The following is a 13,961-nucleotide window of genomic DNA, read 5'->3' on the forward strand; positions in this document are numbered from 1 at the left end:
TTTTCTTTGTAATTTTTTTATATTTTTAGATTAAAAAATATTTTAAATCAAATAATAATGTTTTTTTATTATTTAAAAATCATTTAAATGTTTTCAATAAAATAGAATATTAAAATTTATTGTTTTATTATTATTATTATCATGTATGTATGTATTTATTTATTTTCTTTTTTCTTTTTGTCTATACCAGCATTGTTGACTATATGGACTGCACAGGTGGAAAAATAATGCTAATCATTAACCAAATAGCTATTTAAGCATTTTGAATGCTTTTCTAAAATATTTCAGATAATAAACACAGTAAATTAATATCGGTTAATGTATAAAAGGTTACAGAAATAATAGTAAATAATGATTAATTTGAATATGTAACTATTCTTTTAAGGGTCAATCATGTTGACTTGAATAAGGATGACAGATTTGGTCTAAATAGACCAAATGGGTACGAAAAGCATTTTGAAGCATTAATGACTGTGATGTCTTTACATGAATGCCCCACTAGATGGAACTCTAGTTCCTTACTTAGAGGGTGTGTAAGAGAGAAGGCGATAGAGGAAGTGTAATGGAGTTGTTACAGCGAATGCTGTGCATGTGCATGAGTTACAACTTTAATGAGTTATTAAAAGTTTCTGAGAAAAATCCCTTGCTGTGTTTCTTGCCAGCATGACGACATAACCATGACTTCAGGCCTTCCTGATCTTCACCTGTCACCTTTGTGAAGCTCATTTTCACTCTTCTTCACAAGCTCCTCATCGTCTGAGATTAATATTGTTTTCATGGTTAATCATTATGAATCAGTACAATCATTAAGTGTTTTCATGTAGTTCCTGTGAGCATTATCAGCAAGCAGAAGATAAAACGGAGAGCGTGCCTGTTCCACCTCCACCTTTGTTGATTAGATGTTTAATCAGTGTAGCCTCAGGTCTCATTTGCTGTCGTTGTTGTTGTATCGCAGCCCTCATGCCGTCCCTGAGCGTCTGCGTCTGCGCGTGAACCGCATCGGCCTGCAGGAGTACGAGAGCATGCAGTTCGACAAGGAGCGTCTGCGTGACATCTGTAAGTCAATCAGAAACCTTCCCACAATTCAGTTCACTTGTTGGTATTATACAGTGCTGCTGTAGGACAGGTGAGTATGATGTGACTGTGTGTGTGTGTGTGTGTGTGTGTGTGTGTGTGTGTGTGTGTGTGTGTGTGTGTGTGTGTGTGTGTGCTTGTTCAGCGACTCCTGTTGGCATCGTGGTGGTGAGAGGAGACTGTGACCTGGAAACCTGTCGACTGTACATTGACAGACTGCAGGAGGTGAGCACTTCCCACGATGCTCCTGTCAGACTGATTTCACTGAGCACTGAATCAATACGTTTACTGACACAACTGCTGGCACTTAACACATCATTAAATCCATGCCCTCACACATTTGTGTCTGGTGTTGACAGGATTTACATCAGGCGCCCTCTACTTGTCACAGAGTGCACTACCAGGTAAAGGCTTCGACAGCATTGGTCAAAATTGGACAAAATTCAAAAAACAAGATGCTGAATTGGAATGACAGGAATTGGAATTCATCGAATTGCAATTCAAAGAAATACAGTGAAGAGAGATTAATTCATTATTCACAAAAATAATTATGCCTAAATATTCCCATATATAAGTTCAGGACTGTCAAAATAATTATTATCGGCATCAAAATATATGTTAAGAACCACAGCATGTTCAAATAAATAATAAAAATGAATATTCACATTAGAGTTTAAATCTATTAATTGTGTAATGATAACTTAATAAAATACATATTTAAAATATTCACATCAGTATTTAAATCTTTCAATTTTGTAATGATAAAATAAATTACTTCATGAAATAATTAAAATAATATGAAATATTTCCATTTGTAATAATAACAATACATATAAAAATTTTACATATTCACCTCAGAATTTTAAATATTAATTTTATAATTATAACAACAATAATAATAAAAAAATATTCACATCAGAATTTAAATCTGGTAATTTTGTACAAACTAAAAGTTTGTTCATATTAAAATTTGAATCTAGTAATTGTGTAATATTTGAGTAAATTATTGCATAGTGTTAAATAAAGTAGTCTTCAGCTGTGGTCAACAAAATAAAAGTTCATTTATAAAATATAGTGATTTATAAATAAATTATACCCCAAAATACCCTATGTGTTGTGTGTTTATGAGTGATTCATATTGAAAATAAAATGTATATGTATTCCATGAAAACAACACAAAGAGTAGTTATGTCAATTTCATTTTATTAGACTTGATTTGTACTTTCTTGTACTGAAATGCTGCATCCAGTTTGGCACCTCAGTGGAGGAACTGACGTAGAATTGACAGTAAATGTGGTTTTGGATTGTTTGTCAGGATGAGAGCACAGGTGTGCCGCGGCCCAGTTCTGCACACAGACTTTCATCAAACTGGAGCTTCCTAGACTGTGAGTCACTTCATCTGTACTGTAAGACGAGAACTTCTCTGTGTCACTAAATGCTTCCAAATAATTGAACCGCTGGCGTGTTTATTCTGTTTCCAGCTACATCAGCTGACCGATTTTATCGCATAGACAAGGCTCAGGTATTATGACCGTACAATATGCCTTATAAAAAATTTAAACGCTAACAGCAATTTGCATAATATGCACTTGTGTGTACAAACAGGAGCACCTGCACTTTGTGACCGAAATATGCCAGGATGAGGTTTTCATCCTGGACCACGAGGCCCCAGCGGTGAGCCAGGTCCGGGACCCAGGAATGCCAGACGTGGTGGTGGAGCCCAGTTCCGGGTGAGACTCATCATTGCCTTGTTTTTCTGTTCATTCCTGACAGGTTTATACCTCTCTACAAAGCTGACCTTTTATTTTACTCTGGTTTCCTTATTACAGTGTTTCCCTGACCCTAGACGAACAAGGTAAAGTACAAATGCATATTTCTCTGAAATGAAGTGGTGGAGAGATAGGAAACAGGTCTTGACTGTTTTGAAATGGAGCAGGTTTTTCTTTTGAAGTTCATGTTTTCTGTCAGAGGTCATGTGATAAACCAAAATCATCGCCACCAGAAATTCCCACCTGCATGTCATGCATTTCTTAGGATACCTCATGTACGATCGATATTCATTGTTTTGACAAAATCTCAACCGTTTTCCAGCTCTCCTGTCAGCTGCTGTTAAAGGAGATGTAGGCACGGTAAGATTGTTTGCATCTACTTGTTTTCTGAGTTTGAAAGTGGAAGTGTTTTTGAGAAGTGACTCAGCAGGGTGGAGCACAAGCACTTGCGCAACTTATTTGTTTTCTGATTAAAAGTCACACATGTGACTCATGATCTGTCACTGATCCGGACTCATGATCTGTCCCATGTGTCACAGGTATCGGGCTGCAGCACCAGCGGGGTCAGTCTACTGGTGCGGGACTCTACGGGCTGCACCGCTCTGCACCTGGCCGCCCAACACGGCCACACGGAGATCGTGAGTTTTATTCTGGAGCACGGTGAGTGAGAGACGAGCCCATAGACACACACATTCCCGTGTTTGAGTTCTGAATTCTGTTTCTTTCAGGGTCAAAGCTGATGTTGGATTTAACTGACAGAGACACGTACGTAGCTGCAAGTTGATCTGTTTATTTGCATGTTAATGGTGTAAACTGGCATTTAATTTGCCTTCATTTCCTTTTTTTCAGAGGCGACACCGCATTGCACAAAGCAGCGTCTCAGCAGCATGTGGAGGTGTGCAGACGTCTGCTGGAGGCCGGGGCTTCCCTCAGCAAAACTAACTTCCTTGTGAGAGTCTGTTTGTGTTTCCTCTTTGTTATGACACGTGGTGTGAGACTCGGAAGTCAACTTAATGTAACATTGTCCTCCTCAGGGAAAAACCCCCAAGGATTGCGCCTTGGACACCAGGAACTCGGAGTTGGTGTCTCTCATGGAGAGCCAGCCGGTGGAGGAGCCGACGCCGCACGAGGATCTGGAGACGGCTGTATGAACAGGCTCACGCGATTAGAGTCAGGAAGATTTTTACCCACAGAAAGCGGCTGTCAGCACTCCTCCGAGCGTCCGCTCGCACTCGCAGAGAAAGAACGAGAGAGCATGAGAGAAGACAGACGGAGAGAGAGGGGTGTTTCGAGAGCACCTCCGGCTGAGAGAGTCCTCGGGATCATGTCTAGCTGTTGTTTGATGTCGCTGTGGGGTTTTAGCATTTATTTATTGCTCTTATTTATTATAACTATTTATTGAAAGATGGATTGGGTTTTGTTGCATAGCAGGTTAGTTTTAGAGACAAAAGACGTTTATACATGCCGGAGATGGAAGCTGTCATGCATCAATGTTGTGTGCCAAAGACACACAGAGAGGAAAGACATCAACTGAAGAGAGTTCGAATAAAGGAGGATCTTCTTCCTGAGACTTTTTACGATTGGACAGAATCATTGCGCAGATTTTAAACTCAACCTACTGACGTTTCACGTTTTGTTTGTGTGCCGTTACAGTGGCGTGATTGTGAAATTATCTTACGACGACGAGACAAGATCTGAGCCATATTCAATGCAATATGAATGGATGACATTTGTGCATTTATATATTTAATATTACATTACATTAATGTTTCAAGACAAGCAAAGGAACCGGATGTGTTTTTTTTTTCCATTTTGATTGGTTTCTGAAATGCCAAGTTGGTTGCGTTTGACTGAAGAATGACTAAACCAAATGAATGCCAGCGAGAGTTAAGTGTGGTATTTCGTACGTATGCTTAGTCCATGTCACATCACTCATGCTGGGAAATGCCCAGCGATGTGTCTGCATGAAAACTGGATCACGCTGAGCCTTTTTGAGATCCAGTTACATACTAGTGATCTGCTGTGTTATCTTGTATCATTTTAAAGCATTATTGTGCATGGAAATTTTGTTACCTCTCTGGATGTTTCTACCCCTCGGTGATTATGTAATGGCATTATTATTTTTATTTTATTTTTACTTTTAAGTTATATGGAAAATATTAAATTGTTTGGTGGTTGTATTTTTATTTTAATTTTTTACAATCTTAAAAGACGGGACTACTTGAATGTTTTAGTTTTTTCTCATTTCTAAATATCTGTTTTAGGTGTGTGAGGGAGATGTAGAGATGTGACAAATATCACCTTGCACTATCAACTGGGAATGTTTCTCATTAAAGGGCAGTCGGAAGGAAAGCACCAGTGTCCTGTGTTTTCTGGAAAGTCATAGATAACCCTAAAATTATAGTTAGAGAAATAACATGCAGTTTTTCCATTCTTGACTCATAGTATGGACTTTACTTAAATTTAAAATGCAGTAACAGCATGCAAACATAAAATGAACATTTGCACCTCTTTTATTGTTTACATTCTTATTTACACTTTCAAGGGATTGTTTAGTGTGTGTGTGTGCGTTTAAGTGATTTTTCACCCAAAAATTAAAGCTTGGTCATTTACTGCCTTACTGATTCTCATGTTTTTCCATGGGTTAACGGGTTTCTGTAACAAAACCCGCGCAATTGCTACTCAAAACTAGCCCAAGAGAGGGGTTTCCCGGTAAAAATCGCATTCCAGTCGCTAAAATACACGTTTTCCGACGGGGATACTCCAGGAAAAATTCCCATTCCAGGGGCTAAATATCACGTTATTATTGGGGTCGATTCGACCCGCGGCAACAGTGTTAAAAGTATCCCACTCCGGGGAAAACCGCGGACCTGGCAACACTCTGGGTTTCCGTTTAATCATTTGACTTTTCTGAGTCATCGCCTGTAATGATGACGTCAGTTTGTATCCGCCCACCGCGCGTTTAAAAATACTGTAGAAACACTGAAGTTCGATCAGCTTCGGAATAGCAGGACACTGAACACGGAGTCATGTAAGTGGGTCAACTTTCATTATATTTATTAACTAAGAGAAAATGTTAATAGTCTCACTCTCAGACTCTTGTATTTTGTTTCTTCAGGATACCAGGTAAATTTAGTAAATTTACACTTCCGTGACTTCTGACAGGCTTGTTTTTATGTACAAAATTATGTTGAGAATTTCCAAAACATCAGGTCATAGGTGTGATTTGTGTCTAAACTTATGGAAATGCCTGAGACTTTAGAAAAAATGAAACAAACGTCGCGAGTTTCTAGTGAGTGTTGGTGAACATGCCCAGACACATTCACTCATCATTAACATATAATCATGTACAATCAACTAATCTTTCACTTTCGTCGATATGAAATACTATCCGTAGGCTAGTTTAGATAAGTTTGACAAATTTAGGGTTATATATATATGTATGTGTGTGTATATATATATATATATATATATATATATATATATATATATATATATATATATATATATATATCTATATATATATAATATGTGTGTATATATGTGTATATGTATGTATTATGTATGTATATATATATATATAGAGAGAGAGAGAGATACAATCATTTCAAACTTTAAAATTCCTCATATAATTATTTATTTATATTATATATATATATATATATATATATATATATATATATATACACACACACACACACATAATATATATAATATTATAAATAATTAATATGAGGAATTTTAAAAGTTTGAAATGATGTATCTCTCTCTCTCTCTCTCTCTCTCTCTCTCTATATATATATATATCACTTAATATCCTCATTATTTTCTAAAATTCTTAAGCTGTTAAAACATAAAAATAAAAATAAAAACTAAATAAACTTTACAAATATGTATTGTGGTTTGATGACGCGTATTTCATATCTGAGCAGGGATAAGCAGCACAGTAACGGTGATGTCCGGACGTCTGCGGAAGACAGTCTGGAGTTCAAACTCCTCATGGCATACACTCGTAAGAGACGACGCGCTGACACCCTCCTGCCGCAGGACGTCCCGTCTTCACCACAGCCGGCTGAAGATCACCGCAAACCAAAGAAGAATAAAAGAAACAAGAAACTGTCTTTCCTCTTAAAGTGTATTAAACCACAGACAGATGAACCAGCAGGCTTACAGCAGCCAGCAACTTTATGTGAGTATGAAATATTATATTGTTCTGAATGTGTGGCTGTGAGGGTGTCCCTATTGTGGAGATTCCAGCATCTGATTTGCTTTCTTCAGGTTCAGATGATGGGAAAGTGGATGAGATGGAGAACATGGTCAGTGAACTGACAGAGATATCAGACTCCGTGCACTTCACTCCATCTGATTTAGAACCAGACTCTGATGGTGAGTTTGAGCTCAGTCTTTGCTCTTGAATTCTGAACTTTCAGTTGCTTCAATGAGAGAAGAGTGCAAACTTAACTTCACATTTCTGTTCTCTCAGCAGATGTTGTGGAAAAGCTGGTGGAGCTCCTCAGAGAACATGGCGATAAACTGGACAGAAAGGTCAGTCAAATCAAATGAGCACTCATGATGTCATTTAAGATGAGATGTAAATCCTGACCACCAGGTGTCTCTGCAAGCATAGTTACCTCCACCGTGCCTGTTTTAAAGTACTATATGCTTTTCATTCCTTTTTGGACAAGAATAAACAGCTGAATCCAAAAGTCTTGAGATGTGTGTGTTATGTTTTATTTGTTTAAACCAGGCTCAATATTATTAACTTTGTAACTATTAAATATTCTTGTTTTTAATGGTTTGTTGCTGACACTGTGTGGTTGATATGATATGTAATGGAGAAAATTGCTTTGAACTGCACAATAGAAGTATTTTCATTTGTAACAGACTTTAAATGATATACTGAATATTCCAATATAAAGTCAAAAAGGCTGTTACGAATGAAAATACTTCTGTTGTGCAGTTCAATGAAATTTTCCCCATTACAAATTCTATTCGTATATGTTCTTATAATGTCCTTAAATGATGAAATATTTATCTTTTGTTTGTTTTTTTTTATAGTAAAAAAATATATAATAGTATAAAAGTATGGTTAACTATGCTTCAAACCAAATTTATGGGTATTCAAAAATAGAATTAGTGCATGTTAGACCTGAAACAAGATTTGCAGTCACAAACAGTGAAACATGCTGTATACTGAAAACATTCATTTTGTCCTGTCTGCTGCAGATTAAGGAAGACAAGGTGTTACAAGAGAAGTTGCAGTCCTCTCTCACATATGGCTTCTTCAAGAAAGTGATGGACGCTTTCTGTGGAAGTGTTTCTCCAGATGTGCCTCCAGAGCAGAATGACAAGAAAGTCAATGTGGCTCTGGTCTGTGAAGCCACCAGTCAGCTTGTTGGCGTCCACTACCATCCGATGACCTACGTGCTGGGCTTAGGTGCCCAGTATCTACAGGAAAAATACTCCACGTGGATTAACAAAAACATGCATGCAGGCAATGTAAGTGTCTCAGTGACAACACACTTATTCACAACAATGACATCTGGCCTAATAACACATAGAAACATTTTTCTCCTTTCACAGGGAGAAGTTGGTGACGAATCCAAAGAGGAAGTCCAGTGAGCAGAAGAGATGCTCTCCACACATTACAACATTTTCTCAGGGACACAGGCACTTTATTAACCTGAAAAAGAGATTTTTTTTTTTCAGTGAACCAGCAGGGATAGCTTGTTTTTGTCCCCCGCTACATCCTCATAACATCCAAGAGAGAAAAAGAGGTAGTCATAGTGCCAAGCGTATGTACACCATACCTCACTGAAAGTGCCACAGTTACTGCCTCAAACCATTACACCAAAGGTACCAGCAAAAACCAGCATTATACGTATTGTTAGGGCTGCACGATTATGACAAAAATCATAATTGTCGATTATTCCCTTGAAATTGTAATTGCGATTATTAATTACGATAATCACAATTTACATTGATTGATGTTTATACCATTGTTTGATGCAACGGCATGCCGTATTTTTTTATGAAAATAAACGAGTTGAAAAACTAACTGAAAAAGTGCTTTTCTATAGTATTAAGCCTCAAATGTCAAAACTATACATCGGATTGGTTTCTTCTTTAAAAAAAAATATGAATGGTATGTTATACTAAAACTAAAACAATGGAAAAAACCCTAAAATAACATGTAGAAAGATTGTTATCTTAAGCGTGCAGTTAACATAAGTGGACTTATGAACGATTAATTGGCGCTTTGAACGATTACGTAATTGTGGCATACATAATTGTAATCGCGATTAGAAATTCGATTAATTGTGCAGCCCTACGTATTGTTTACATGTTAAGCTCCACTTGTACACTATTTTTGTAATTTAATGAGATCACATTGTTATTGTTTTGTTAAAACTGTACTTTTTGTTTTGAAATTAACATTTATTTTCTTTATCACTGATTGTTATAGTGATTATTTAAAAGAATATAAAAAAGTCTTATTAAAGTATTTGGACTTTAATGTTATGACATTAAAATAACTGTGAAATTTTCAGTCATTTTGTCTGTATTTGCTTTCTTTTTTACTCTATAATACTACTGTATTATAGAAGTACGTGGGCCCACTTCTAATTAACAGGCTTCCAGCATGAATCTCACTACTACAGAAATGACTGAAATAGACACACATGTCAATTAGAAGAAGGTGTTTGTATGGTTTTGGCCATCTTGTGGTTTTTATCAATTAAATGTCATCGATTAATCTTCTGGTTTAAATCTACAATCATTTCTAGTAGAATCAAGATACTACAAGATACTATATATATATATATATATATATAGCAAGATGCAATATTATACACAGTGCCCTCCATAAGTATTGGAACAGTAAAGACAAAATTGTTCCGTTTGCTGTGGAGTCAAGAAATCTGTAAATATGATTAAAAGATGAATATGAGACAAAACTACAGAATATCACATTTTATTATTGGGTGATTCAACACAAAGGTGTTTTACCAGCTAAGAAGATCAGCACTTTTAGAGTTTCATCTCCCTATTTGATGTGAGCATAAGTATTGGAACAGTTGCCTCACAGGTCTTTCTAAGTGATCAGCTGTGTCCTGTTGCATTAATTCTTCAGATATTAAAAGCAGGGAATGTCTCTTATCAGTTATATGCATTGCTTCTGCATTGTAAGTCTTGCATTCGATGATGACACACAAAAACCAGGATGAAGACAAGGAAGCCGACTCTGAAAGAAAAGCAAGCAATTTGGATGCTAAAAGAAAAGAGGAAGTCAATTAGAACTTTAGGAAAAACAAAGGGAATGGAGAAATCAAGAGTTTGGAAACTACCGGTGACATCAGCAACCAACGACGACCTGATCGGCTGAGAAAAACAACAGCAGTTGATGACAGACAAATCATAAAAGCTGTGAAAATGAACCCTAAAATACATGTCTGTAAAATCACCAACAACCTCCAGAAAGCTGGGTGATGCCCTGACAATCTACAGTCCGCAGGAGAATTTGACACAGAATTACAATCAAGATACTACAAGCAATATATATATTGCATATATTGCAAGATGCAATATATGGGCAATAGTATAGATATATATATATATATATATATATATATATATATATATAGCAAGATGCACAGCAAGATGCAAACCACTGACCAGCACCAAAAATAGAAAGGCAAGATTCTTCACAAATGAGCCAGTAGAGTTTTGGAACTGAGTTGATGGATCTATGAGACAAAGATTAACCTTTATCTAAGTGATTGGAAAGCAAAAGTGTGGAGAAAAAAGAGAACTGCAAATGATACTAAGCATACAACCTCATCTGTAAAGCTTGGTGGAGGTGGTGTCATGGCATGGGCATGCATGGCTGTCTCTAGGACAGGACCTCTTATTTTTAATGATGACTTAATGTATAATGGCAGTAGCAGAATGAATTTGGAAGGGTTCAAAATCATCTTGGCTACCAATATTCAAGAAAATCCCACCAAACTCATTAGAAAGCACTTCATATTGGATCAGGACAATGACCCAAAACACCCTGCCAGTTCAGTCAAGGGCTTTATCAGGGCAAAGAAATGTAAAGTCTTAGATTGGCCAAATCAATCTCCAGATTTAAATCCGATTGAACATTTTATTTGGTAAAACATGTATGTGTTGAAAGACCTAATAATAAAATGTGACATTCTGTAGTTTTGTCGCATATTCATCTTTTAATCATATTTAAGACATATTTAATCATATGTCTTTACTCCACAGCAGAGAAAGCAATTTTGTCTTTACTGTCCCAATACTTATGGAGGGCACTGTATATATACACGCACACATATATACACACACACACACACACACACACACACACACACACACACAGTGTGGGAGTGTGTGTGTCTGTGTGTGTATAGCATTTTAATTTAGTAATTTTTGGAGAAGGGTCTGGCTGCAGACTTGCACTTGCATTCTCAGACTTGCACTCTCAGACACTTGCGCTTCCGCTAGTGACATCCGTCTTTTTTATTTTGTTCTATTTATTGATTACTTTTTGTTTGAATCTCTCATCATTTTACAACAGCAGCAAGGTGGTGAAGACAAGAAAAAAGAATCAAAATTACGAAGTCACTTGCAATCGTCACTTGCACTCTCAGCTACCTGCGACGTCACTTTCAATCGACACAAATCATATGTGTTGCCAGTGGAGACAAGACGCTTAAAACTAATTTAGTACCGTAACGTACAGGGTCCTGCAAGAAAAAGACAGAATATGAATGCAGTGCGCAGTCTCTCGTTAAGCGTTTCATTTCCTCCCGTAGAAAATCATTATAAACAAAACACATAGCTTAATGGACAAAGACAATGAAATAAAAGAGCTGTAGACAGTTATTCTATATGGAAAAACGCTTAACGCGAAACTTTGCATGTTGCATTTATTCTGGGCTCACCTGCTTGCCTGTACATATTAGTTATGCATATTTTAATAATGAAGAGGAGCATATTGAGTTTCTTCTTTATCTTCTTATTCTATTATTATGCCACATTATGCCATGTTTTTCGCCTGTTTTGCCATGTTTTTATACATTATTCATTATATTAATAAACCATATTGAATTTGATATTTGAATAGCATCTTAATACATTAAGCCATATTAAGTGTTGTTTTTTTCTACGGGAGGAAAACGCTTAATGAGAGACTTTGCGCATTGCATTCATATTCTGCTGTTTTGTGGCCACGGATTTGCGGGTCTTGTTTTTTTTTCTTGCCAGGACCCCTGTACGTGACGGTACTAAATTAGTTTAATCACCACAGCGTCTTGTCTCCATTGGCAACATGCACGATTTCTGTTGATTGGTTGGTTGCAAGTGACGTCGCAGGTAGCTGAGAGTGCAAGTGGCGATTGCAAGTGACTCCGTAATTTAGTTTCTTTTTTCTTGTCTTCAACACCTGGCTGCTGTTGTAAAATGTTGAGAGATTCAAACAAAAAATAATAAATAAATAGAACAAAATATAAAATAAAGACTGCAAGTAATGTCACTACCGGAAGTGCAAGTGTCTGAGAGTGCAAGCAAGTCTGCAGCCAGACCCTTTTGAATTTTTTCAGTTTTGTCTAGTTGTTATTTTTAGTTAATTTAGAACAAATTGGGGCCTATATATATATATATATATATATAATGTAATACAGTAGGTTTAAGTTTTCTTTAATATATGTATATATTTTGAGTTAGCATTTATTATAGTTTAGGTCCAATAATAAGAAACACAAATACAAACCAGTACTTAATTCTTAATTCTTCTGACAATTCATTTATGGACATCAAAAAGGGCTGATGAAAGTAGACCTTGCCGCACTCCATTACATAGGCTACTCTAAATGAATCTGTGAGACAATTACCCTACTTTAGCTGCGTACTTCGATAAGTCTACCAATATGTCAAAATCCTTAATATGTTATTAGGTAAGACCAACTTTTGGTGATTAACTAATTATTATTAGTGTATCATATCGAACTATATATATATATATATATATATATATATATATATAGTTAACTGTAACAACAATATATATAACAACAATATATATTGTTAACTGTAATTGATTAGATCTAATAACCAGAGGCTGTGGGTGTGTGCGCGAGCTCCGCTCAGGTGAAACATGACACGCGCTGTGTGCACCTGTCTTACCTGCTTGAGCGCTACTCCTCCGTCTTAGAGAGACCTCGGTGAAATCCTCTCGAACACTGAGAAATGTCTTATCGCAAACGTCCACGAACAGGCCTCTCAGATCTACAGGTGTTTGCGTGTTTCCTCCGGCGCACTCGGTAACGCAGTCATGATGCATCACAGGAAGTACTCACCACCGCGATACCTCGCCGTCGGCTCGCCGCTAGACCTGCCTCAGCTCAACCGATTACCCACCTTTCGAGTGGAAGAAGCTGAGCCGATGGAGAAGAATTCACCCAAAGCCAAATCCAGAATGCGCAACGCCAAGGTGAAGGCGGTGAGGAGAGCTCCGTCTCCCCAGAGACCGCGCGTCTCTCCAAACCCCGCGCAAAGGGACGCGCTGCCCAAGGCGGCAGAGAACGGAGGACAGCGGTCTAGAAAGAGGGGCTTCAAACCCCCGGATGTGAGAACGATATTCGAACCCTCGGCCAAAGACCCGCGCGTAAAAGAGGAGAAAGGAGAAGGACACAAGTTTTGTGAAGACGCGACGTACGCTTGGTGCGATGTGTGCTGCTCGTATATCTTTCAAGGTGGCTTGACATGCACAGGTGAGAACTTTTATTTTTATCATATTATTACTATATTATATTTATTAGCTTAGACAAGGTCTATTCATTAGCATAATTATTACGAAATTATTTATTATTAAGAAATTATTACATTTTACTATTTCATAAACACATAAACTCTATGCATGTTCTTGAGATTCCTCACACATCACACATTTACAGGTATGCTGACAGACTGGTTTAGGCTTGTAAATTCACTGTGTTGCACCTTAGTCACCCACATTTACATATGTCACAAATATGCCTAATAATTATACATGACAATGCCTATAGCTTGTGTAATCATAATTCATTTGAGCAAATCCAGGACTCA

At 37.1% G+C, this 13,961-nt stretch overlaps 3 protein-coding genes across 12 annotated transcripts in view; all 3 read left to right on the plus strand.

Annotated features, from left to right (window-relative positions):
- The window catches only part of dgki (diacylglycerol kinase, iota), a 43,804-nt gene extending 38,609 nt beyond the window's left edge, over positions 1–5,195 (plus strand). For 8 of the 9 annotated variants that reach the window (XM_042721663.1, XM_042721664.1, XM_042721669.1 and 5 more), the window contains 12 exons: positions 956–1,056; positions 1,220–1,299; positions 1,434–1,478; positions 2,390–2,459; positions 2,556–2,596; positions 2,680–2,804; positions 2,904–2,929; positions 3,166–3,203; positions 3,383–3,503; positions 3,572–3,608; positions 3,693–3,792; positions 3,878–5,195. In XM_042721663.1, the coding sequence (XP_042577597.1) occupies positions 956–1,056; positions 1,220–1,299; positions 1,434–1,478; positions 2,390–2,459; positions 2,556–2,596; positions 2,680–2,804; positions 2,904–2,929; positions 3,166–3,203; positions 3,383–3,503; positions 3,572–3,608; positions 3,693–3,792; positions 3,878–3,994 (901 nt within the window). In that variant the 3' untranslated portion in view covers positions 3,995–5,195. Of the gene's footprint in view, positions 1–955; positions 1,057–1,219; positions 1,300–1,433; positions 1,479–2,389; positions 2,460–2,555; positions 2,597–2,679; positions 2,805–2,903; positions 3,204–3,382; positions 3,504–3,571; positions 3,609–3,692; positions 3,793–3,877 lie in introns of those variants that run through there. The other variant, XR_006154455.1, reaches the window with a different exon arrangement.
- Positions 5,196–5,626: 431 nt separating this feature from the next.
- On the plus strand, positions 5,627–8,854 carry LOC109075539 (apoptosis facilitator Bcl-2-like protein 14). 2 transcript variants are annotated; one of them, XM_019091438.2, is made up of 6 exons: positions 5,627–5,874; positions 6,776–7,032; positions 7,122–7,229; positions 7,327–7,388; positions 8,070–8,342; positions 8,427–8,854. In XM_019091438.2, coding segments are annotated over exons 1-6 (741 nt in total). In that variant the 5' UTR covers positions 5,627–5,872; the 3' UTR covers positions 8,466–8,854. The 2 variants fall into 2 exon arrangements, with proteins under 2 accessions (XP_018946983.2, XP_018946988.2); XM_019091443.2 differs by having other exon boundaries at positions 5,629–5,874; positions 7,330–7,388.
- A 4,186-nt stretch (positions 8,855–13,040) lies between these two features.
- Positions 13,041–13,961, plus strand: part of rassf3 (Ras association domain family member 3) — a 35,308-nt gene continuing 34,387 nt past the window's right edge. The window contains exon 1 of the mRNA XM_042721671.1: positions 13,041–13,627. Within this exon, the coding sequence (XP_042577605.1) occupies positions 13,189–13,627 (439 nt within the window). The 5' untranslated portion in view covers positions 13,041–13,188. The remainder of the gene's footprint in view (positions 13,628–13,961) is intronic.

This window comes from Cyprinus carpio, chromosome B4 (assembly GCF_018340385.1).
Source record: "Cyprinus carpio isolate SPL01 chromosome B4, ASM1834038v1, whole genome shotgun sequence".
Lineage (NCBI taxonomy): Eukaryota > Metazoa > Chordata > Actinopteri > Cypriniformes > Cyprinidae > Cyprinus > Cyprinus carpio.

Excerpts from the sequence above, each read along its gene's own strand:
- LOC109075539 (XM_019091438.2), top strand. Across the intron at positions 7,389-8,069 it reads GCGATAAACTGGACAGAAAG|ATTAAGGAAGACAAGGTGTT; the intron begins GTCAGTCAAATC and ends TGTCTGCTGCAG. Across the intron at positions 8,343-8,426 it reads AAAACATGCATGCAGGCAAT|GGAGAAGTTGGTGACGAATC; the intron begins GTAAGTGTCTCA and ends CTCCTTTCACAG.